This window comes from Podarcis erhardii, assembly GCF_964252035.2.
Source record: "Podarcis erhardii genome assembly, chromosome: 6".
NCBI lineage: Eukaryota > Metazoa > Chordata > Lepidosauria > Squamata > Lacertidae > Podarcis > Podarcis erhardii.
This window is the reverse complement of record NC_138510.1, coordinates 37,954,403-37,980,634: the sequence shown is the minus strand read 5'-3', so window position 1 is coordinate 37,980,634 and position 26,232 is coordinate 37,954,403. Positions and strand designations below refer to the sequence as shown.

Genomic DNA, 26,232 nt, shown 5'->3' with positions numbered 1-26,232 from the left:
GCCTCAAGGTTTTCAATATTTTGACATCCTCCTGTTTAAATGTGGGTGGGTGGAATGGATATTTCCTGATGTTTGAACACTCAGCTTGCATCCTCTGCATATTTGGATGCACTTTTGCATCTAACACAGCTTATTCCTAAGTTAATATGGGCACAGGCAAATCAAATTGTCTTTACGCAGTTCATACTACATTATGCATGTACCCATGTATGAGGATGGCAGGGGAAAGAATTTCAGGGTGTCCCTTGGGGTGTCCAGTGCTGCCGAGGTGGGATTTTCTTTTGACAGTGTGCCAGGCCACTCCACTGGGTCCAGACTGGCATTGCCCAACCCTCTGGGCCAATCCCACGGATTCCTCCAGTTCGCTGCCCTTGTCCCATTCCTCCTACCCTTCTGACCAGTCCCACCAAGATGTTGTTGAATCATGTGTGTGTGTTTTATTAGAACCCCAAGATTTACCAGCCAGGTACAAAAGACACACGTTAAAAAAATAATGATCAGGGAAATTCTGAGTGCTTTCTGAGCCTAGGAATTTCATTTTTTGTACCAGAACTGAACTGAGTTCACTATCCTTTCAAAAAAATAGCCCACTTCTGGTATGCTTCTAAATATAAAATTAAATTTCAACCTCCTAATTTAAGTGGCAAAAATTTACTTTGTGATAGTTATTGTTAAGCAGCTGGAAGTTCAAAACCCTGGCAGGATCTACTGCGGACCACCTAGAGCTCTAACAATGCATCCCTGTCTTACTCCTTTAGCCTTTCTTGGATGCACCATTTATTATATCACTTTAAAGACTTCTCTGCAAACACTCTGCAGAAAACCACTGCCCCATTTTGTGCCCGTTGAACTGAGAGTTGAAAGTGGATTGTAGAAGGCCATCCATGGGTCAGGCAGAATTTGAACCCAGGTCTCCCTGATCAGTTAAACAATATTTTTTCTGGACCATCGTGGCTCTTGCTAGCTAGTCCATTACTGAAGTTTGAGTGCTAGCTCTTTCAGCATATCCACCCATCTTTTTCTGCATATATTTATTTAATATAAAGCAAGTATCACTGACCTATATCCCAAGGCTGGCAATTGACTGAGTGCTCTGAGGATGTTTGGAGTTATTCAGCTACTACATAATTATGATGTACAGGGTCCATAATACAATGCATTTCGGTTTGGCCAGGTTTTTCCAGCTTAAATATTCGTGGCGGGTCTTTGCATTTACAGAAGGTCTTCTGAATTCACCTATCAGGATTAAATTCATCTGTTCATCTGTCAGTAAGCAACATGTAGTTCCTCAATAGAGTGTGTCACATTTAATCTAAGCGATAAATAAACTTGCATCCTCACCTCCAACTCCTGATAGTTTTATGAGCTATGCAATCCATCTAAAATGAGGTTGTTTAAAACTGGCATAGAGTCTGGCCCAGGTATCTGCTGACTAACCAATAAGAGGCATGATGTAAGCAGCAAGAGATAAAAGTCTTATATTAAATGAGAGACCTGGCTCCTGTATTTTCTACAATATGAATGAGCAAATTTTACTGCCTGATTTGTGACTACTCCTGTGTTGATATGGTTATCCCTGGCTCCTGGTTTGTTACAAAAATGATATAATATTTCAAATGATAGTCTGGCAAGAACACCATGGCTAGGTTTGGATGAACATATATTGGCTTCTTAACCTTGTGTCTGTTTGCATGCACCCTTCCCTTCTCATTGTGCTGCAGTTAATTCCAGACATTTTCAGTTAACCATAGTTTCCCACCACAGTCACAAAACTAGGGTTACAAGGTTCGGAACAAGCTAGGATCTTAATCAGCTTCAAACTGTTTAATGTCCTATCTGTTTCTGAACCTGTTAACCATAGTTCCCTGGGGCAGACATAATGGGAAGCTATGCTTAACTGAAGACTTCCCAACTTATTGCAGGACACAAATAAGGGAAGGGGTGGCATAGGGTGAGAGGCTTACACACATCTTATCTTATTAAGCTGAGACATGAGAATCTGGATACAGTCTGCAAGGTTCCATTTAGATAACATGCCAAGCCATGGTTTGTGCCAGGCATGGCTTGAGCTTCCAAAATATGCAAGTGCAAACAGTGCTTCTCTGCTTTCTTTTTCCATCACTTCAGCACTTTAGTCTCTAGGTGCAGTAATTCATTAAGGAGGAGGAACAATCATAGTTTGTCAATTTAGATATCATGTTATACCATCGTTAGCACAAAATAATGGTTCCTAATTCTAGCTCGCTGGTTCATTTTATACTATAGTTTGTCAGTTTTAAGCATCACACCATCAAACTATGGCTAAGTATTCTTAACCATGAAGCCTATGGCAGTAGTCTTGAGCCTATGGCAGTAGTCTTTAGGGCAGGGGGTGGCAAGCTATGGTCTGCGGGCCAGATCCGGCCCAATTGTCCTCAGGATCTGGTCCATGAATGGTCCATGGATTGTTTGGATTCTGTTCGTTAATTTTTTTTCTGTGCCATTTTTGGGGGACGCCATTCCCCCCTCCCTCTCACACACTGCAGTGCCTCCTCCCTCCCTCCTCCTGGCTTCTCCCCACCCTTTGTAGAGGAGGAAGAGGGCTGGGCTGAGCTGGCTGAGTACCACTTTGGGCAGCACCTCTCCAGAGCCAGCCAGCCCTTTGGGGCAGCTCGTTTCGCCATTGCTGCTGCCGCCGCCAGCCTCTGCCACTCGCAAGAGCAGGCACAGGAGCCGCAGTTGGCAGAGTGCAGTGCAACACCTCGCCAAAAGGGCTGGTTGGGTCCGGAGAGACTCTGCACTGTGCTCTGCCAACCACGGCTCCTGTGCCTGCCCTTGCAAGCGGCAGAGGCTGTTGGCGGCAGAGGGATGAGCGGCCTGAAAGGAAGGGCAGGCACAGGAGCCGTGGTTGGCAGAGCGCAGCACCTCTCTGGAGCCAGCCCACACTTGCGTGGGCAGCACCATACATAGGCAGGGGGAGGGGAGACAGGGGGAGAGAGAGAGAGAAGTCCCCTCCACCGTGTGTGTGCATGCAGTCCGGCCCGCCACAAGGTCTGGGGGACAGTGAACTGGCCCCCTCCCAAAAAAGTTTGCTGACCCCTGCTTTAGGGTGTGGGTATGGGTATGGGTGGGTGTGTCTGTCCACATCCTATATTTCAAAGTCCATATTCTGAATAAATGGGTACTGCTTTATGTATCTCATATACAGTTAATCCTAAATCAGAGTAATATACTGTTCTGGGTGAAAGAAGGGCTGAGACAGACGTGCAAAAATTATGGCAGCCATGTGCATATATCTATGTCTCTAAGATAAGCTGAAAGGGATAGGGTCACAGCTTAATATAGATTTCATTATTTGATTGCATTGTTTTTTAAAAAAGTTTCCTGTAGAAAAGTGTGTGAATAAATTGAACCTTGTTTTCTATTTTTCTTTAAATTTTTAGCTTCTCTTAAAGCTTGAACATAAAGCTTCCTTTCTGGTGTTACCAATTTCGGTACTTTCCAAAATTACAACTTCCCCTCTTCTCAGTACAAAACAGCAGTCTTATAAAATGAAGAAAGTGAATTTTGCTGCTTAGGGAAATTTTCAAGTAGAAGACAAGATGCAAATAATGATGAATGAAGTGCTTTGCCACCTTTAGTGTGCAAATACGGTTGCTTATTTGTGTACATCCAGGGCAGCTGTACAGGAAAAGACACTGAATACTAACAGTGAGAGTTTTCATTGTTGTAAAGTTATAGGCATCTCTTGCTTCTAAACTAATGGTCACCAGGGATGTCACAGCAAGAGACACCAATGATTCTTCATTCTTCACCAGTCTGACTCATCTCTGCCTCTTGACTCCCTCCTTCCACGCTTCAGCTTTTGCCTCTGATTCTGGATTTCTGTCTGCCACAGACTCTCCCAGCTTACTAAACCTTGTTACCCCTTCAGCTTCTCCTTCTCAGTCTTTTCCCAGTGACGACTGATTGTTGTCCCACCACCACACCCTGACCTCTGAACCTTCTTCCATTGGTGGTTCCCCAGCGGATTCCAGCCACCATTCCTGTGCATCCAACCAGTCTATGACAATAGGATTGCAGTCTCAGTTTTACTGCCTATCATGTGATACCAGCATGAAATCTTGAAATTTTTACTATATAAAGTGGGAGGCATTTTTGAGATGCTCAGCACGTTGTCTAGAATTGTATTCTGCCCCATAAGTGAGAGAGCCTAGTTGTTCTGCCTTAAGCTTTTATTGATCATTGCAGATTGGTCTATCATTTCTCATAACTTTTATTTTCTGCACTTAATGTGTTTATACTGGACTCTGGTGTGTGCAGCGAATTGTAACACACTTCCCACAGCTACCCAATCAAATCCTGGCTTGAAAAACTAGATATGCACAAACTGTGCAGCTACACACAACTCCTGTGCTACCACATCACACCTCCCTCTGTGGAAGTGGGTCAAGCAAACCAGAAAGCTGCAGTCAACCATAGCTTCCTGGAAACTTCGGTTAGCAGCTTCCAAACTGGCCAGGGTTTGAAAGACAGCTTTCAATCCTGGGTTAAAGTTGGCTTGCCAAATGTTCCATGTCAATGCTTGGAAGGCATTAAAAATAGTTTCCAGTTTGCACATGACAGGAAGCTATGGCTAACTCTGGCTTTCTGGTTTGTTTCACTGCTTGTGCATGTGGAAGAATGCAAGCAGCAGCAATGGGGCTGTATACAGGTGCATGTAGTCCATGCATATCCAGGTTTATTAAGTCAGGATCTGACTGTGCAAACATGGCCAGGGTATTGAATGCATTGTCACCCTAAAGTACAAACGAGGAACTTGTGACCCTCTTGATATTGTTGGACTCCTACTCTTGCCAGCATGGACAATGATCAGTGATGATGGCGGCTGGAGTCCAACAACAAATGTAGGGTTACAGGTTTCCCACCCTTGCTGTAGAGTCTTGGTTTATTTACAATGGAAGAGGAATCTCTTAACATGTTGCAAACAAATTGATCAGTATTTTTTTTAGTCTTTAAGATACCACAAGACTTCTCTTACAAACTACCTTGACTACCCCTCAGGACTTTTTCGTGCCATGGTTTGCCATAGTTTTCTACTCTGAAAACACTTGTAACTTTCGAGTTCTTTAGGGCTTTGCAACTGAAAAAGCACTTTGCTGTTTTGGTGTCCTTCCTTAGCAATTTTTTCCCTCCCTCCGAATTGCCAAGCCCTTTGACCCTTTGTCCATAACTCTAATATTTCCTGTTTAGATAGTGTTATGTAGTTATACAGATTTATGGGAACTACTCTGAGCCCTCTGAGATATAATGAGGTGCAGATCCTGTATTACAGCTTTTCCCAAAAGTGTACATTTGAGTATTCTGCTGCTATTGGGAAAGGAGGGACATTGGATAAAGAGAAAGCTATGTTTTGCTACCCTCCCTGAAAAGTCCCACAGGCAAGGGCCTGAAAGTTTTCTCTGACATACATGATGGAAATTGTTGGATGATGAGGCCTTAAATATTGAGCTTTGTCCCATATATAAACCCTATGCTAATGTGGTCCAGCTAGACCTGGGAAGCATTTGCATTTGGGTGCTGGAGGCTCTTCTGAGAGTAAACAAGAGAAGGGGCAGCCAGCCTTGTGGGACTCAGAAAAGCCTTCTAAAACCAGTGAGATGATGCTGTGGAGTGCCTTGGCCTGGCCTCTGGCAGTTCTGCCTGAATACTATGGATATGCTTTAGCATTCTGCACCTGCTCTTGTAATGATGTTTGTCATTCCTGCCAAAAGCTTTATGGCAATTACCTAATTAAACCTCCCAACATCCCTATGAGGAAATGAGGCCAGGTGCTGGCATTTTACACATGGGGAGAATGAAGCTGAGAGCTGTGAGTGCGTAAGAAGTGCTCAACTCCCAAGTTGCTGGTTGGTTTAGTATGGTGTTTGTGTCGTCTGCTGGAAGCTGCTTACGTAATATTGTGTGAATGTCATATCTTCATAGCATGTTTCTTTCCTATTCCTCCTGAAACGAAAAGCTTGTACAACCAATAGTGCCTGTTCAATTTTTTTTCAAAAAACTTTCCTTGAGCTCCTATGCTGCATCATAATTCGCTTTTGAAATGCTCCCTGCTTTCAAGATCAGTTTTTTTGAGGTGGTGCAACATGTTAGAGTGCTGGAGGCGGGGGACTTCTAACTGAGAAACACTCAAGGCAAAAACCTCTGGGTACACAGAACTAGTTTCAGACTTGTTTGGGCCCTGTCCTCCGCCTTGCCCTCTAGTTAGCCTTTGGCAATCTAATGTTTGGGAGCTCTTCTCATTTCTATTTAGTAAATTGCTGTTGGCTCCTCTGATTTCTGCAGATGTGTTTTGTCACATAGATTTTTTACAGCAAAGCTTGCATCAAAACCCTCTATTAGTGAGCAAATGTGGCAGTTCCTTGAAAAGAAAAGAAAAATGGCTAGGTTAGTATAGCAGTAAAAGTTACCCATAAATAGTAGCATAATTCTTTTCAGTAAATATCTGCTTGGGTATTTGTCTCATTTAAAAAACAAAAAACCAAGGACCAGACTGAATTAATAGATGCGTGACACAATTTCACCTTAGTATATTGCTGGTCTGGAGTGGGCCCTCCCCAATTTCCCGTCCCCCAATACTATATCTTGTACACCAGAGTGTCAAACTAGACAGACAGCTATTCAGAAGATTCCTTTGCAACCCATTCTTTCAAGAAAAACCAATGTGGTCATTGTTCAGAACTTCAGCACTCTTTCCATAGCTGCCAGCCAGCAGAGTAATTGGCAGAACAGTTGACTCAAATGCCTGCACAAGAAGAGAATTGTTATCCTCCTCCTGACCTACTAACTAAATGACACACATACTAGAACACCAGTGAAACACTTGAGTGATTTCATTTGTGGCCATTATTAGTCTGCACACATCTATAGGAACAACCACAGCAAACTGTTACCAGGAATAGATTGGATTTGACCTCCTAGAATTTGGTAGCTGGGTTGCCTAGCCCAGGCATCAAGCTTTTTCTTTGACGAAACCCCACTCTTGCAACAGCAGCACATGGGTGTAGATTAAGAAAACCAGGAGGAGAAAGCTACCCGTTGTCACAAATGTTTCTAGAGACCTTAGAGCAGCTGCTCTCACTTGAGGCCAGATTCACCTACATCTTGCATGCTTATTATGGGCTGCTTTGAAGACCACCTGGTGCATGCTAGATACTATGCCTCCATAGTACTTGGTCCTACCTATACCTTTGCATGGGAGATACCTTGGGAGAAAATGTAGGGTAAGATGGCAGGTAAATTGGTAGAGTGGATGTGGAGCCGTAACTAAGGAATTGCTGGTTTGTCTATATGACACCTGGATTAGAGGAAGACTTGCCAGATTTACTTAGCAAAAATGGATTCTGAACCCTCCCGTTCTGAAATTCTTACCAGCCGAGCGCTTTGCGTTTCCCATTAGGTGTTGCTGGTGAGTCTCTGCTTCACATTGGGAGGCAGTAAGCAAAGTTAAGCCTGCTACCCAAGGCTTGTGCTGAGTAGGATCACTGTCCAAAACTGGGCAAATGTATTGCAGGGCTTCGCTGCAGACAGTGGCAGGCTCCGGGTGGTAAGCTGGAAACATAAAAGTATGCTGTGCAATGCCCAGTGAAGCATCCCTCACACCATTGTACCAACATATCCAGAAAGTGTACCTGTTGTATGGAGTATTTGAGACTTAGCTTAATGGTGGAAAACACTAAGGATTAATGAAGAGATATTCCTTTCCTTGACTGCATAAAATTTCCAGACCTGGAGCGCTACTGGAGCCAATACACTAGTGGTATTTAGGCATTCACTCATATGAGCAGGCAAAATGGTGTTGCACAAAATGGTGTCCAGCTCTAGTACCCTCTACTAATGGTGGTGGTGGTGTTGGGAGCCCTGAAGCAGGTAGCATCTTCGAGGTGTGAGGATTTAGAACCCTGCATAGTCAGGGAGCCAACATATGTAGAACAGTCTCCCCACTTAAGACCTTCCTCATTGAAGATAGGCATGTGACTGAGGGGCACTGAGTACATTCCAGCTCTTGCCTTCATTCAATTTCAACCAAATGCATCGTGGGATAACAGCTGGTTCAGATGTGCAGCCTTATATAGGGAAGCTGTAGTAGTGATTATTTTCTTGTTGGCTATAGAAACACACAGTGTTATATTTGTCCCCTCCCCAGACAGAAATACCCATGCTTAGGTACCAGTGCTGGAAGGAAGGATGTCCTGTTGCTCCTGTAAAAAGCCTAAACAACTTGGCTTTTTGCTGCCTGTGGTAATAACTGCTTGGTCGTGTACCATTGCTATTGGCTACTGTTTCACATTCCTGCAAACCTAGCAGTTCGAAAGCACATCAAAGTGCAAGTAGATAAATAGGAACCGCTCTGGTGGGAAGGTAAACGGTGTTTCCATGCGCTGCTCTGGTTCGCCAGAAGCAGCTTAGTCATGCTGGCCACATGACCCGGAAGCTGTACGCCGGCTCCCTCGGCCAACAAAGCGAGATGAGCACCACAACCCCAGAGTCATCCGCGACTGGACCTAACGGTCAGGGGTCCCTTTACCTTTAGTGTTTCACATGAGCACACAGCTACCTCTGATGGAACTTAACCAGAGCAGATTAGCATCAAAAAACAGTCAAAAATGGTCTTGTGCACATAACTATACACTTCTCTTACTTATATAGTCAACTAGATCATTTTCCTCCCATGTTGTACTTCTGAGGATAACAGCAAGAGTAAGAGTTATGGTTGGGGAAACTCATAAATCTAATGGCAAAGTTGGGTTGTGATTTCTCCAAAAGAATTAGGCTGCTCTGATCCCATAGCTTTTGCTTTTCTGAATCCTTACTTGGGAGCAGGGCTATCTTGGGGAGGACTGAAAAAAAAAAAAGAATGAGAAAGTGATGTCATGGCTTGGCTGGGCTCAGTTGTTGGGGCAGCGAAGGCTGGTTTATAATGTAAACACTGTTAAAATGTTTATCGTTGGTTTTGTCATTTTCCTTATTTGTCGAGTAATCTTGAAGAGAATGAAAGGTTTTCTGGTGCAGCTTAGTGACTGGAGAGATTTCCATAAAAAGGCACAGACATTGCTTTGAGGAGCAGAAAGGTTTCTCAGTTGGCAATGGCAAGTGAGGCCTGACCTTTTACAGGGAGAATATATTGACCTAAATCATTCCCTATCGGGGATGGGAAAGCAATCTCAGTCTCCTGCAACTTGCCACTATAATTTTCTTGCTTAATTGTACATACTTCTGTGCAGCTGAGTGTGAAAAGATAAATTGCATAAGCAGGTATTAATGCGTTTAGTGGAATTTTAAGGAGGGTCTTGTTTGCCAGAGTTCATAAATGCATCTAGCTGCATTTATTTGTCACTGTTACAAAGTTTAATCCACCCACCAGAATTGAGTTTGATAATATTTGACATCATCTAAGAGGGAAAAGATAATTTTTGTATTAGTTCTCTGTGGCTTAATGAAGCTCAGGAGTATCAGAGGACAGAGCAGGTTTCTTAGTTTAGTTCCTTTCACAGCCTCTGTGCTTTGTACTGCCCATTTCTCTCCCAAGCTCAGATTTATTTATTTACTTATAGAATCATAGAATTGTAGAGTTGGAAGGGACACCAAGGGTTATCTAGTCGAACCCCCTGCAATGCAGGAATCTCAACGAAAGCATCTCAACAGGTGCCCACCACCTCTCATGGGAGTCTGTTCCACTGTCGAACAGTTCTTACCAACAGAAAGTTACAGTGGTGCCTCGCAAGACGAAATTAATCCATTTCGCGAGTCTCTTCGTCTTGCGGTTTTTTTCCGTCTTGCGAAGCACGGCTATTAGCGGCTTAGCGGCTACAGGTATAAACTCGTTCCCGCAACTGCAAGCCTCAACCCCTAGGGAGCATCTGGCCATTGCATAAGCCTCGTCCGGCCTCTTAAGCAGTCCCTCCTGACGCGCTTACATAACACAAGCCCCGACCGCCGCCATCCCAGCGACCCCGGAAGATAAGATCTGCAGCAAGCACCCCGCACCTCCGATCCCGGGGCGCGCTCAGCCAAAGCGTCCCCGGACACCTGTCCCACCGCGCCTTTGCGCAGCGCTCTGCAGAGCGGAGCGAGCCATCCCAGCGACCCCGGAAGATAAGATCTGCAGCAAGCACCCTGCACCTCCAATCCCGGGGCGCGCTCAGCCAAAGCGTCCCCGGACATCTGTCCCACCGCGCCTTTGCGCAGCGCTCTGCAGAGCGGAGCGATGAGCCCGGCCGATCGCAGGCAGGGCAAGCAGCAGCGAAAGCGGAAAGAGCAAGGCCCAGAGGGAGGAGTCTTTGGCAACGCCATCGACGGCCCCACCGCAGCTCCGTGTCCTGGAGCCCTCCGGCTGCCGACTGCCTTTATTTTGCTGCAGGAGCCTCCTCTGCACCGGGATCCTCGCGCACTCCCTCCGTCTCTCCATGCCTTTTAGGTGAGTGGTGTGCTCGGGCTGACTTTGGATGACCCACAGAGGGGCTTCCCTCAGCCGCGTGACCGGAGCTCGCCTTTGCGGTCACTTTGACAGGCGATGGCACCACCCTCAGCCTCGGTTCGGGGGCACCGGCTGCTGGCAAATGGGTGCCCCCTTCTTCCCTTGACAGGGATCATCTCCCCCCCGCTTCCTCGGAGATGGGCAGGCAAAACTTTTCATGTCCCCCCCCCCCGCCCAGTCTGCCGTCCTCGGGATCTAGCAGTCGCCGCGCGCGCTAAGAGCGCAGACGGGGAAATCCCACCCCGAGCCGGGTGTCGCCGCCAGGTCCCCTCCCAGTTCTAAGGCTGAAGCCTAGGAACTTTTCGAAGCGGCGCAGCATCACCACCGGCTGTGTTTCCGGACGCTAATAATGTATCGATTGCTATTACTATTAGATTCCCCGCTGCCGCATAGATAGATTGGCGGTGAAAGCGGTTTGCGCGCGGCGCGGATCAAGCCCTTCGTCTTGCGAAGCAAGCCCATAGGGAAAATCGTCTTATGAAGCGACGCAAAAACGGAAAACCCTTTCGTCTAGCGGGTTTTTCGTTTTGCGAGGCATTCGTCTTGCGGGGCACCACTGTATTTCCAGTTTTGTGTTGGAATCTCCTTTCTTGAACTTGAATCCATTGGTTCAAGTCCTATCCTCCAGAGCAGGAGAAAACAAGCTTGCTCCGTCTTCCATGTGACAGCCCTTTAGATATTTGAAGATGGCTATCATATCTCCTTTCAGTCTCATTATATTTATATCGCACATCTTCTGTGAACCACACTGAGATCTTGCGATGAAGTGTGGTATATAAATCTAAATAAATAAATGATAACAATCTTCTTCCAAAGGAACCAGGGAAAACATATGTACACTAAAACAATACAATTAAAACTTCTGGGGGAGGGGAACAGTTAAAAGCTTCTAATCAATAGAAAAAATATTTAAATTCGGTCTCATTAAATTGGTTTTGGCCAAATCTTGATATAAATGTCAGCAGTTTGTAACTTGTTCATCCACCTGTACTTGCCTGGCCTTTCCTTTCCTTTTCCCTTCCCTTCCCTGACAGAGACAGCAGGCAGGTCTACCTCCAGCACTGACCCCCACACACCAGGAACCGGGGTGGGGACCCCCTTACACATTGTGTTGCTTGGCAGAAAACTTTGCCACAGCAGCCAGATAAAATGAGGATGCTGGACTTGGAGGGAATTGTTCCATCACACTCACTGTGGCATTGCGCACTTGGTAGGATCACAAATGAATGCATAATTGATCTCAGAAATAGATGAGATTTTTCATATGAATGAAATGTGAAAATTGCTTAATTTTGTCCAGTTCTAAATTGAGCTGGAGAATGTGTGCTTCACCTATCACTAGTTCAGTCTGTTTTCCTTTATTCAATGAAGTTTGGAAACAATTTTGCCACTAAGGCATAGTTTATAAAATAGTAATAATAATATTTAAAAACTGGAAAACTTACTTTCTACTATATATATCAAACTGCTCCTTTCTGGGTGCCCCAGATTACAGTCATACCTCGGGTTACAGATGCTTCAGGATGCGTGTTTTCGGGTTGCGCACCGCGCTGAACCCAGCAGTACCGGAACAGGTTACTTCCGAGTTTCGGCGCATTAACAGAAGCGCCAAATTGCAACCCGCACGTGCGCAGACGCAGCACTGCGAGTTGCGAACGTGCCTTCCGCACAGATCATGTTCGCAACCTGAGCGTCCACTGTAAATACATACATACATACATACATACATACATACACTCTTCCTCTCTCTCTCTCTCTCTCTCTCTCCCCCTCTACCTCTCCCTCTCTCTCTTTCCCCACCCTTTCATTAAATGTGGCACAGTGGACCACAAGTGGGAGGCATTATATTTTTCTTAGGTTTTTACTCCATTTTTTTCCTCCTTTGTTTCTTTGACTTTGTCTCGTTTGATTGTTATAAACCAGCTGTATGTTCATAAACCAGCTGTACGGGCGGAAACCTCGGTTATTTTATGTGTGTTGTATAAGCCTGTTACATGTTTTTACTTACACAAAAAGTAATAAAATACTTGGAACAAGGAATTAAGTATTCTGCTAAGCAAGTTGATGCAACTGCCAAAGGCTTGTGAACTTAGCTTTTCAAAGTGATTAGTCAAAGAATTGTAGAATATACAGGCGATCCTTTATCAGATTCTCTGCTTCTGAAGTCCCTTTTTACTATGTTTATTTAATATTTACTATCGTAATATTTGCTCATAAAATAACATCTTTCAAAGAGAACATATCGACTAAAACAACAGTATGACATGAGAATGGTGGTGGTGGTGGTTTTTTGTTTTGTATTGCCATACAATGTTTACTGTGCCTGGAAACTGCAACACATTTTTCAACCATCCTGCTGTGGTTTGATGATTTGTTTGCTTTTAAAATGAGTTTCGTTTTGTTAATGCCTCTGTCTGTTCTTGAGGGGCAAGATAAAGATCTATGATGTTCTTAGAGATGCCAGGGTTTGACCCATTTGGCTCCCAACACCAACAGCTTGGAGTTTAAAACCTGTGAGTGTTCATACTGCTTGCTCTCTACACATCTACAGATTCACAGTTGTAGTCATAAGTTGCTTCTGGTGAATGTTTATGAGATAGAAGCCACTCCTCCTATTAGTTCTCATTGAATCAAGAAAGCTCAGAGGAGAGAAGGCTACCTCACTCTTTGTACCTGGGTGGAGATCCTTTCTTTAGGCCTCTCACATCTACAGAGCCTTGCAGAAGGTAAAAAGCTGTCCTTGCCAACCCCCCAACCCCAGCAATTCAGACACAGGTAGCCCTCCACCCATATGGAATCTTCTATGTCAGTTAGGAAACAGGTGAGAGATAGCAGTGGGGCAACTATAAATAATAAAGGCTGGCTACCAGGTCCAGTCTAGACTTGTGGACCTCATTGAGTCTCTTAGGAGTTATCAAGTTTAGCAGAAGGAATAGCCACATCACACTTGTCTATCATTGGCCACTATATACCTCTGTTAATAGGCCTGAATGTGAAGATTCAGAAGCAGTTTGGTTCATTACTATCCCTTGTGCATTATTTCACATGATGACCATAACTCCATTACTTCTTTTCTTTCCTTTCCAGACTGTCAGTATTTGAATAGACCGCATCATGCGTGAATACAAGCTAGTGGTCCTTGGCTCAGGTGGCGTTGGGAAGTCTGCTTTGGTGAGTTGGGTCTTGATTTTTTTTAATCGTCATGACCATAATCATACAAATAATATTATCAAAAAAGCAGTCTTGAAATGCTCGACCCTGGGTGTTAATGCCATAATTAATCATTTGCATTCGGCGTACAAAGCAAAGAAATCAATGACTTTTACTAGGTGTATGTGTAGGAGGAAAAAGCTGGCCTGAGCTTGATGTTGGGGAATTCTAGAGAAGGGTGGCAGTGGCTGGGAGGGTTTCTTTGAATTCTGCAGCCAGAAAAGCCTGCAATCTGTGATTAGACTATTTAGGTGAGGGATTTCCAACTTCCGTTTACTAGGGGGCTGCTTTATTCTCTAAAGTGCTCTGGGGAACTAAAACGTGTGTTGTTCTGTACAAGCTGATACCCTCATGAGATTGCCTCCGTAAATATTTTGTGTTGTCTAGCAGCAATGACATCTAAATTACGATGTACATATGTTCAGATATAGCATTACCAACGAATATAGATGTAGATAACGCATATAGCATCCAAGGGATATCTACAGTGCCTTGAAAGTTGAGATTTTACTACTTTTCCTCACAAGTGAAATTTTATACAAACCTCTCAGCAGGCCTTGATTAAAATCAGGGAGGGGCATCAGGACCAAATAAAATTGGGCTGTGGCTTGCAACTGGCCCAGAAGAAACCAGTTGGCTATCCCTAGTTTAGGTCAGTTTGTCTATGTCTGCATTTTTTTGTAAAATGTGTACATTTTGCTATACGTTACTCCACATAACGTACAGTGTTGGGCTTTCTAAAACAGTCACCTTGGGAATAGGGATGGGCCTTGATTATGTGGCACAAGAAAGGATTAGGACTTCAGAAGAGCCGAGAGCTTGTTCAACAACTGGCCATGCTGCTCAGGCTACTTTTTATTACACAACATAGTGGAAAAACAGATTCTGATTAAGTGCTGATCTCTAGGATTCTGAAGAGGTTATGAGTTTCGCTTGGAATACACTTTTTTTTAGCTTTGTAGTGTAGTCACAGCACTGTAGCTTTCTAGACTTTGCAACTTGTGCTCTGGCTAACTGTGCCTGAATTGCTGGAGCTGAACTATTGTAGAAAGTTTAAAAATACCACATTTTTAGATGCTAGTAAACATCGCTGGCTATTTTAAATTAGACGCCTTCAAATTACTGTTCCTCCGTGTTTGCTCTTCTCCTGTTTTTAAGCAGCCTTAAATAAAGTGAGACGTGTGGGGAGCTGAGCTTCAGAGAGGCAATGAATTCCATGTGGTGTAGGTTCTTGTAGCATTCTGTGGCTGATGGTTTGCCATTCTCTGTGACATTGAAATAGACATGCAGACTAAAAACTGCCATGCCAGGATGGGGATACCATTTTTAGTGGATGCCCACAATGTTCTTTAAAATAATAAAACCAGAATAAGAGAACAACTTACACCCAATGAGCACATACGTCTTTCGCCAAAAGGGCTTATGCTATGGTGACAAAGCAAGTGAGCAAAGCCAATTTGGCCACTTACTAGCTGTGGTCTTGCTGGGTGGCTCTGGAGCAAGATGTTCTCCTTTGCTATTTTTGTGGGGGCGGGTAATAGTGAGATGATGGACAGAAATATTTAAAATTGTACAACACTTTCCTCTGTACTCTTAACAGCAAAATTCAAACTGTAAAGCAATACGAATAAAGGTCTTTGATAATCTTCGGAATGTTGCAGCACTCCTGGCTAACTGAGTTGGTGGGAGGATGATCTCGTTTGTGTCTTCCCATTACTCTTGGTCAAGCATTTCATGCAGAATCCATAGGCAACAAATAGAAATTCAAGGTGCTCCTGGAAAGTTCTGACAGGAATGTGGAACTGTGGTTGCTGACTTAGAAAAGGAGTTTGATTTATTGCACTTCCTAGATGGGATAGCAAATGTAGTGAACCAAAAGTCCATTCCCGAGTTGGCAACCGCAGTTTGAAACCCACATTCCCGTCTGTGCACTTTCCCAAACATAAAATGAGTACGATTCAATTTGAAAGTGTCTTTTGAATAAATAATAAGCTCCTGTGAATTAAAACCCTCTTCATCTGATGTCTGAAGTGCTTCTCCTCAGTTGTCACATGTGTGCCTGTCAAATATAATCTTACACAAAACACCTACTATGAAAAGGTCATCACAATAGAAGCATCAAGTGACAGAACTTGTGTGTGTCTATATAGGCATACACACTAAACGTATAGGGGGAGTCTAAACAAAACAGTGCGAAGAGTAGCATTAAGTCTATCACATTTCTGTGCACCAGCCTGCCTCTAAGATATTTTCTGAAAAATGGTCTCTTTGTGGTCAGCTTCAGTATATCCTGACTTTCACTAACTGGTTTATGAGCATTAAAAATGGCAATGCCTGATTGTAATCATTTATTTACTAATTTAGAGAGATAGGAGGTTGTTCTAAACAGAAGAAGAGTATACAGTGGTACCTCGGGTTAAGTACTTAATTCGTTCCGTAGGTGCGTTCTTAACCTGAAACTGTTCGTAACCTGAAGCACCACTTTAGCTAATGGGGCCTGCTGCTGCTGCCGCGCCACCGGAGCATGATTTCTGTTCTCATCCTGAAGCAAAGTTCTTAACCTGAAGCACTATTTCTGGGTTAGCGGAGTCTGTAACCTGAAGCGTATGTAACCTGAGGTACCACTGTAGTTGGTAGTTGATGCTATAAAGTGGATACATGAGAATGATGGGTAATGGAGTTCTTTGTGATGACAGAGCTGAAACCAGGGATTGTTACAGGCCGTTGCCCCTGGGTGGTCAGTTGATGCTGGTGAGTGGCTAGTTTAGATGGAGTAGGGGTTGTTGGTAAGGAAATACAGATGTACTGTCTAAGTCCTATAATATAATGGGTTGCCATCCATTGATAGGTTGGAATGTAACTGGATAGCTCAGTTGGTGAGACTCTTAATCTCAGGGTTACGGGTTCAATCCCTATGTTGGGTGAAATATTCCTGCACTGCAGGGGGTTGGACTAGATGATCCTCCTGGTCCCTTCCAACTCTACAGTTCTGTAAACTGTAGGTGACAAGTGATGTTCTGTCTCTTTCTTTGCTGTCCCTGTCCTGCAATAGTTGGATTTTGCTGAAATCTGTTTTGGCAGTGTTGGAATAAGACCTAATAATGCTAGCCATAACATCAGGGGCTCATTCACAATTGCATATTCCAATATGATATAAGCCTTCGCCTGCCAACAATATCTTCTTCCTGTTGTGCTGAGTAATTATTGGATATAGAAATAAGAAATCATTATGACTGTCTCCAACTGAACTGAGGGCAGTGGAGGTTAAGGCAGTCAGGACTAAGAACCAGTTAAATGAGGTGAAGGTTGCTATGACAACAGCTTACCTGGTAGGAAGGTATTGGGAAACCAATAATTGACAACAGCTTATGTTTGTGTAGCTGTCAATTCGTAGAAGATTTTGGTTTCTCTCAGTCTCTCATATCTCCAAATGTTCAGTTCCCCACATTTCCATATCAGTTTGCAATTAAAATGAAAGTCTTCATGAATATGCCCATTTTCTAGGCAATTTTACCTAATATATACATTTTTGCAAAGCGATTTCCCCTATATAATGCATTTTCACTAATATATGCATTTTAAAGCACACTTTGCCCCCATTGCATGCATTTTTGTACACATTACTTTGCTGAACAATTACACTACAAAATTTGGAAAAGTGCATTTTAATTTTTTTTTTTAAGGCTGTCTTTTGGTCTGTGGACCAAACTGAATTTCTTCCCTATCTGTACGTATCTGTACAATGCAGATGTGTTGGCCAGGACAAGGCAGGTGCTTATGATGTTCAGTATTCACTGTTTCCACTGGTGTGGCAAAGCACTGTGTACTCAAGTTGAGTATTTTGCATAAGAACTTACTTAATCACAGACGCTCTGCCTTAAAGCTACGCTTGATTATTTACCTGCAAGTTTTTGTTGCTTCTGGTTGTGTCATTCACCATGGCTGACAAGTGTCCTTGGTTTTTCTGCAGCCAATCCTGCGCTGTGATATCAAGCTTCTTAATGAGAAGCTGACTTGATAGTTGCTTTGATTAGTATGCTGAATAAGGACATCCTTTATTAGTGGTAGGTTTTGCTTAATCTTCAGGGGAATAGAATGTTTTGCTGGGCAAGCTTTACATATCTTGTCATTTATTTTAATTCAGGAAGACATTCTGTGCACATTCCAGTAGCCATGTTGGTCTGTTGCTGCCAACACACAAAGAATCCTTTAGAAGCCTAATGTTTATTATAGTATAAGCTTCCATGTACCATCAGATGCTAAAAGTGTTATTCTCAGCTGGCAGGTACATATGCACAAGAGAAAATGTAAATGGTCAGGTGAGCGGGAAATGCAGAGCAATGCAAAACATAGTGCCATTAAATAGTCTAACCATTCACAACACCAGTAGCTGATAATGACATCACCAATGTCAGGATGCTTGTTTTATTGATACCTGTCCATGCCAGAGATGACAAAAAATGAACTTCTCGACATTTTGCAATTCAGCATTTTCATTCTGAAGTAGGCAGGTATACCCTCGTTCAATAATGTCTCTTAAGTTCAGGTAAACAATAGTGTGACCTGAGAGGTTAAAATTTTCTCTGCCCATTTCCTGAGTATTGGCATTTCTGAGGTCGTGTTTATGCCCATATATTCTTGATGATAATAGGCTTCTATCATCTGCCAGCAATGCCTTCCTGTTTTCTACATTAAGACAAACAAGTCAGTCTTGATATAAAAGAATAAACTTAAAGCAAAGAAGGCACTGGTTGAAAACTTAAGAGCAAGCAGTCCCGTAATTTGGGCACTGCCACCTGGAAGACCCTGTCTTCAGTCTGCCCCTATGTAACCTCTGAGGGCCAGGAGTGCTTGGAGAAGATCTTGACTGACAATTAGCTTCCTGTTATCCCTGGTTCCTGTACATGCATTTGAAGTAGCTGCATGCAACTGAACTATGGGTTGCATTCATTCTAGCGCTAATGAGATTGTTCTCTCCGGGCAAGGTTTTCTGCATGCCTGGAAGAACAATATTTCCTCTCCTCCCCCTGCACACAGTTCTCGGGGTTCTTCTGAACCTCTGGAGCAGATTTGGGGAGGGTGTGGTGGGAGGAAACAGGTTTAAGTCCCGTTGCATTAACAGGATTCCTTGTGCTGGTTTTTATTGCCACAAATTAGTTGACTACAACCCTATGTATGTAAAACTGAAGTAATCATATATTATGTCCTTGTTCACACCTTCCTTTCCCTTTTTTGTTTCCCTCTGCCAATTTTTAAAAAATGCAAGCTCTTTGAGGTGGGAGACCAGTGTTACTTCCACTCTGTAAATCACCATTCATGCTGATGGTGCTGTATAAATAACAAATTCCTGCTTCCAGATGCTTATGCTACAATAAGCAAATGTTTAAAGTACTTCGGGGCTCTTTGTATTTTCTCATATGCATTTTTATTTTGCCTTAGTATCTGAAAGACCTGATGTGATTGATAAATTACTTGTTTGCTCCTAAAGGGCATGTGAAATACAGAATGTTCTGAGTACTTAAATAATGTACTCTTATTTAGCAGACTGAGGGAGGGCTGTCTTTGTACATATAGCCTAGCAGCTTCCTGTGTTTAAAACGTAAGTGAGATCTCTGTGGCTTTTTAACCATTTGCAAATGAGATTCAAATCTGTAGGTCTCTTTTGAAACATTTTGTTAAAAACTGAGAAATGAATATAAGAAACAAGAATAATGAAATTTGTGTTGCGTTGTCAATAAATGACTTTTGGGTTTTCTGCGGATTGACTTTTGCTCTGATTGAGCTTTAAAGAGCAGGTTTTCGCAGGGAAAGCTGCAGAGCAAAAAAAGGGGCGCTGATACATGGAGCTTTAACTAGTATACTTTGTCTAGAAAGAGCGGAATAAAGGTAAATTTGGATATAGGCTTTAGGCAAAGCTATCTGGTCTCCATACCATATTTTGGTCTAATCATCACCCTCCTAACATCCTTTGCAGTTCGAAAGGTTTGGGATCAATAATATCATCCTGGGGTACCTTTATATATGGACTTTCCATTGCTTTGTGCATTAGTAGATGCCTTGATCTTTTTTCTAGGAGGCAGTGTGTAGGTTGTGCTAGGCTGAAAGAATGACTTTTGAATGGTGCCTCCCTTCCTCCATTGAACATGAAAGCTAGAAAATTGTTTTCTCCCTTGTTAAGAAATCATTGGAGCATTCAACACTCCCCCACCCCACAAATACAATGATGCCTTTTGCAGATAACTGGCCTTTCAAAATCTGAAACCACTTATTAGGAGCCATAGTGCTTGTGTTTCTTGTCATCATGAGAAAACCCCCAGCTTTGACCCTGAATAAAACAGGCTGTTGTTTAAAGGCTGTTTGCAATTTCTTAGAGCCAGTAGCTGGAAAAGACATTTGCACGAGTCACTGCAGAAAAGGTGGCTGTTTTTTTAAAGGGAACTACTTGAATCATAGAATCATAGAGTTGGAAGAGACCACAAGGGCCATCGAGTCCAACCCCCTGCCAAGCAGGAAACTGCAAGTGCACGTGTGCACACTGCAAAAATTGATCACATTCCACAGAAGGGCAGAATATTCTTGAGAGCTAATAAAGCCCATTCAGTAGTCAAAAATGGTCTTGGGAAACCTTTGTTGAGACCCTGTGTGTGCATGCTGGTCTTGGGCAAATCTGCAAAGCAGTGCTGTTAATGGCTTACCTCCTAGTGGACTTCCTGGGCAGGGGGAAATAGCGATTGTTACAATAAAACACTTTTTTTTGCAAAAGGCCGATGCAATTTACATCATTGGTCTTGCTAAATGCCTTGCAGGTGTTAGTTGGTTTAGAACCTCATCCTCCCCCCGACGGTGCTACAAGTGTTTAAATATGATTAAACACGTTGTGAATTTGAAGCACAGAAATTGTTACCCATGTTCAGTCACGTAACTGGGTTTTAGTTTAGAACCAACTTCATATAGCCTGGTTCAATCAGGTCCTGGTTTGTAAGCCTTTTGGGACGAGCTGCTGGTGGGCCACTGAACTGCAGGCAGCAACTTCTCAGCGAAGAACCTTCTGGCCAGGACAGGCAGGAATATAAGAGAACTAGATATTCCAGTTGAGCAACAAGGTCTTCCTAAATTCTGTCATGCCCCTGCAGTATCTCGTTGCCCTTCGGCCGTAACTTCTGGTTTCCTTTTCTCTTCTGGTTTGTCCATCCGGATGTTACTGCCCTTTGGAGACTTCCCAAGACTTTCCTAGTGTCACTGGAGTGTCTGCATAACATTGGGGATCCTTACCTAAGTTAGGGTCAGTTGTAAGCAATAAAGTTAGGCTACCTACCAAGGCCAGCCAAGGGGAGCCTTTTTCTTCCTGGTGAAATTGACCTGCTACATGTATTTGCCTCTTTCAGTGCTCTTCCAGTAGATTTGGGGAGCAAAATCTACACTTTCTGCTCCCTTTTGCTGCAATAGCCCTGTTTCATTTAAATATGTGCACATACTCACTTTAATGTAAAGCTTTTAAAAAATAGCATCCCATGTGAGTTTTTGTGGTGTTTTATATTACTGCATATGCTCAGTGCGAGAGAAATAGTGGTGGACTGTAGCAGTTATCCATGAGTGAGACAAATGACAACCCCCAGGCAGCAGGTCAGGGTTGTGTGGTACTTCACAGTTTAGCACTACCATCTAAACTGTGGTAAATGATGCAGATCACTCCAACCTATAGAAAGTTAGCTTCATGAAGCTTTTTCTTTAAACCAGTCTCATAAGTAGCTGGAGAAGAGACATTTTCACCCTGAAATCTGCATAAATTTGTTGAAATGAGGTTTGAATATCAGTTATGGGTTAAGCACTACCTTTTAAACCTGTACTTTTACCTGCATTGATTTTCCTGTTTCAATAACTAGGCTTCAGCTTGAGAATAAGATTGGGAGAACCAAGCGAAATGTCTGTTCTTTGCAAACGCTTTACGCGATTAGCCTGTTGAATAACTTCAGTTGGAGGCAGCTGGCTGACCCTCTCTGTGTGTTCTTTTCCCTTTCTTGTTTTTCTTTCCAGACTGTACAGTTTGTTCAGGGAATTTTTGTTGAAAAATATGACCCCACAATAGAAGACTCCTACAGAAAGGTAAAGTATGAAGCTGTGATTTTCTCCACCCACTCTCAGATCAGTAACTTTAAGACTCCCCTCGCCCAGTTTTGTCCCCTCTTGGTGTAGAATTCATGGCCTCCTCCCACAACACGATCAGTCTATTATTAGGATCATATTCCTAATAGTGTGTTGCTAATTCTTCCCAAGAGAATAATTACATGATTGTCTATCCTAGGGCCCTCCAGATGTTGTTGGACTCCAGTTTACCTCAGCCCACGCCAGCATGGCCAACTACAGTTGTAGTCCAACAGCATATGGAGGACCACAGACTCTCTACCCCTGGTTTATCTTGGGCTTGTTTTGTCTTTGATATAGAGAGGGCCAAATCTGGATGTGGACTGTGGCATGGTAAATTAGGGACAGCCCTTTCCCTATGTCTTTTTCCTACCAAGAATTACTCCAGAAATTGCTGGTTTCCCCTAAAATTGGTACTTTCAGGGTCAAATGGTTTCTATGGTGGTCGTGGGTTGGGAAAGCAGCATGGGAAAGATGAATCTTCCCCTGCTCCCTGAATGCTACATTCCCAATTCACATTCCCTGTGGTTGCATTTCCTTTTTATTTATTGATTTTAAAAAAGCACAATCACTAAGCCCAGGACAGAGAAACGTGGTCAGCACCAGTTGAGTCTGGGCCTGATACACCATCCAAAGCATTCTAGGTAATCGGGTCTAATGCCATGCAGCCTTATTTCACAATGTCAAACTAAGTGTAAGTCAATTTTAAGCTACTTGCTGTTTAAAAAAGCAACATACTAAGTTTAATAAATAATAACTAAGTATTTTAAATCAGTGTTTGCAATTCCTTGGCATTTGTGGATTTTATAAGTTTTGGAGAAAAGCCCCAAGGTTTTTGCTTAATTCCATTAAAAAAACAAGAACAACAGCGTTCAACTCAACTCTTCACTCTGATTTCATAACAGGATATAAATCAGAAGCCAAACATTGTTTTTAATATTACATTATTGTTGTTGCCCTGCAGTTTCATTGTGGATACTTTTAACTTAACCATAATATTTGCATGCAAAAAATTCCAGTTTCAATCACCTCTTTTACAGATGGAAAAGACTCTTGTCTAAAGCTTTTTTGGAACGCCCTGCCAGTCACAATAGATAAACTGAGCTAGGTGAAGCAAAGATCTGGTTCAGTATAAGGCAGCTTCCTGTGTTCCTAGATTACAAGCACACCTACACAAATATTTCCTTGATCATATTACATGTCAGTGTTGTTCTATTAAAAATTAAATACTTGCTTGACATCCATTTAGGTATTATAGTTCAGCGGCAGAGCACATATAGAAGGTCACAGTTTCACTCTCGGGCATCTCCAGATAGATAGGGTTAGGAAATATTTCTGCCTGAAATCTTGAAGAGCCTCTGACACTCATATGCAATACCGAGTTCAGTGGACCAGTGCTCTAAGTCAGTAGCTTCCTGCATTCCTAATGGCAGACAATGGATGCTGGCTAGTGAAAGGACTGCTTGCTCTTTAGGTATTTTATCTCCTGCCTGCCACGTTCCATCCTTTTGAATGCAACCCCATGTGTACAGTGGAAAAGCTCACAGTAAGGCTTGTTCACATGTACACTGTACACAAGTACAAGCTGTCTGCACACATGTACAAGTGTTTGTGTGTACACTCTTGTTGGTTTTTCTAAATTCTGCTGATTTGTACAGCTCAACAGTTGTGTACACAACACTTGCATAAATTCATGGACTGTAACTTGTGCATAACTCTGCAGCTTAACTGTTTGTGTACACAGGTGGTGCACTAGTTGTTTGTAATGCTTAAATGCCCCTATTGCCAGGAGGTTATGAGCAAGCATTAATTGAGTCTCTTCCTCCTGTCCCTTAAGGCTATAATGGTATCTGTCCTTTATTTGTCTTTCAGCAAGTGGAAGTAGACTGTCAACAATGTATGCTTGAAATCCTCGATACAGCAGGGACAGTAAGTGAGATCTATCCTGAAATCTGAAATGCTTAATATTTGAAGGGAACACTAAGAGTGACGCAAGACATGGCTTTTAAGGGGGGGGGGGTGTCCATCTCTTTCTTGCTTATATTATGTGGCTATAAATAAACCAGCATTTCTTGCCTTTTCTATTATTCCAAGTAGCTCCTTGCACGGTTTATTGGGAACAAACTGAAACATTGTCTTGAAAGTTTTTCATTAGAACTTCATAAAATTTAAAAACATTTTCAGATTTCTGGCACTTTGAAGTTCTAATGAAAAATCCTCTTGTTGAACTTCTCTATTGTTGAAAACAAAAACAAATTAAAACATTATGGCAGTTAAAGCTGACAGATAAAGTGTGCACGCTGCTAAACAACTTGTAAAACACATGTACCGATACAATTGCTGCCTTTAAGAGAGACTGCCTATCTGCCTGGCTTTTTTGGGCGTCCGTCCTTTAAAGCTTATAGTGGTTCTTGATGTTCTGAAAAGATTTCCTGAAATCCTTCTGAATCTAAAGACTGCTTCACATCTTACGATAGAAGTGTGTTTTATTTATCACTGTGCATTTAGTATTATCCTCCACAGCCTACAATATGCGATCTGGGCTGGCTATATACTTTTTTCATCCTGAGTACACTGTGTTGGCCCAGGCTGCTGATGCATGTTTCAAGTGAGCTCTGGGTGTATGAGCGAGAGAGATGGCGGGGTAGGTGAGAGGGGAGGGGTATGTGTTAAAATACATAGCTGCCTTTCGCAATACAAACAGATATTTGGTTGTAAGGTGTGAAGCCGCCCTAAACACTTTGAAGCCCTTGTTTTAAATTTCTAACATTGAAAGAAGGATATTTGAGAAAGCCGGTTCCTTTTAAAATTAAATTTATTTTTTTCACTGGATTTCTGCAAGAGCAAAGACTGGAAATTTCCAGTTGCCTATGACCTTTTTATCCCTGTTTAAACCTGAACTTCTTAATGTGTGTATGTTAAACAGCTAATTAAACTAAACAGCTAATTCATTATTTTTTTAAAAAAATTGATTACAGGAGCAATTTACAGCAATGAGGGATCTCTATATGAAGAACGGTCAGGGGTTTGCACTAGTATATTCTATTACAGCACAGTCCACGTTCAATGACTTGCAGGACCTGAGGGAGCAGATCTTACGGGTCAAGGACACGGAAGACGTAAGTAAATGGGTTATTGCTTTTTGAACCATTGGAATCTCTCCCCTCCCCCCCAAAAAAACTAAACAAGCCAGCATCTGTTTTTTGCACAGTTAATAAGATGTCTGAAGAACACTGTTCTAGAATGTTTTGTATGATATCATAAATTTCTCTATTTAGATATTTTGGAGACTATTCATATGGACATTACTGGACGGTTAGTCAGAAATGCTCTGTAATCCGAACTGGGATTGAACTCTGGAAAAGTTCAAGTCCCATAAGAAGTGGCTTTTCAGTCGAATACTAAGCCCCAAGCCCAATTCCACCCGCTCAACCTTTTGTCACTGAAATGGCTACATATGGTGCCAGGTTTTTAGAAGGCTCAGTAGCTCCCATTATGACTTGCTGTTTAAAATGGGTTTTGTGGCTCTTTGGTAGAGATTTTGTTTCTGGCTGCCATCAGGTGGAAAAACACAGTTTTCTAGTTGTGTGATAATCTGGCTAATCAAAATAGCTGTGCTCAAAAGTCCATACTGTTTTTTCCCTAAAGAAAATATTACAAACTTAATTAGTAGACTAAAAATCTTAGTACTATAAAACTTCCTTTTGCCGCACGATAGTTTAAATATGCTTAGATGCCTAGAAAGTGAAGGTAATGTAAATGTTTTCGTATTTTAACTTGTGCATATTTTAAAGTGACTAACCTGTGACCCTCCTGCTGTTGTTGGTCTGCATCTCTCATCAGCACCAGCCAGGATGGTCAATAGTCAGGGGTGATGTAAGTTTGTTTGGGAACACAAGGGAACGGGGTTAGCCCCCTTGGCCTAGGTCCATCTTTTACTGTAATATGTGGAAGACTTTCAGTTGGCTGGACTGAGCACCAACTCAGTCAGCTGACTTCCTATATGGTTTATCACCTTTTAAGCAGGGATTCCACCAGTAATCATGCAGAAGATCTATACCTGGATGACTTTGCTGTCAATTACTATTGAGCAGCTGTTAAGTGGCTATGCAATTCAAGCTGATGGGCTTTGCATTATGCTGTCAGTTCCATGGCATCATGCTGTAGGTTGTGATGTTGCGCATGGATGTTTTCATTGTATACAGATACCACCATCACCACAACATATGTTAAGAGCAGCCCTGTTTAACCAGGATCCTACCAAATGTCCACCTAGTCCAGCTTTCTGTTTCTTAAGGCTGCAATTCCTAATAGACTTTCTAGGAAGTAAGTCTCAGCCCATATGGTGTAACGAGTGAATGTGC

At 42.7% G+C, this 26,232-nt stretch overlaps 1 protein-coding gene across 1 annotated transcript in view; it reads left to right on the top strand.

Annotated features, from left to right (window-relative positions):
• RAP1A (RAP1A, member of RAS oncogene family) overlaps nt 1-26,232 on the top strand; it is a 92,604-nt gene that overhangs the window by 55,437 nt on the left and 10,935 nt on the right. The window contains exons 3-6 of the mRNA XM_081865067.1: nt 13,604-13,687; nt 21,761-21,829; nt 23,741-23,797; nt 24,847-24,987. Of these exons, the coding sequence (XP_081721193.1) occupies nt 13,631-13,687; nt 21,761-21,829; nt 23,741-23,797; nt 24,847-24,987 (324 nt within the window). The 5' untranslated portion in view covers nt 13,604-13,630. The remainder of the gene's footprint in view (nt 1-13,603; nt 13,688-21,760; nt 21,830-23,740; nt 23,798-24,846; nt 24,988-26,232) is intronic.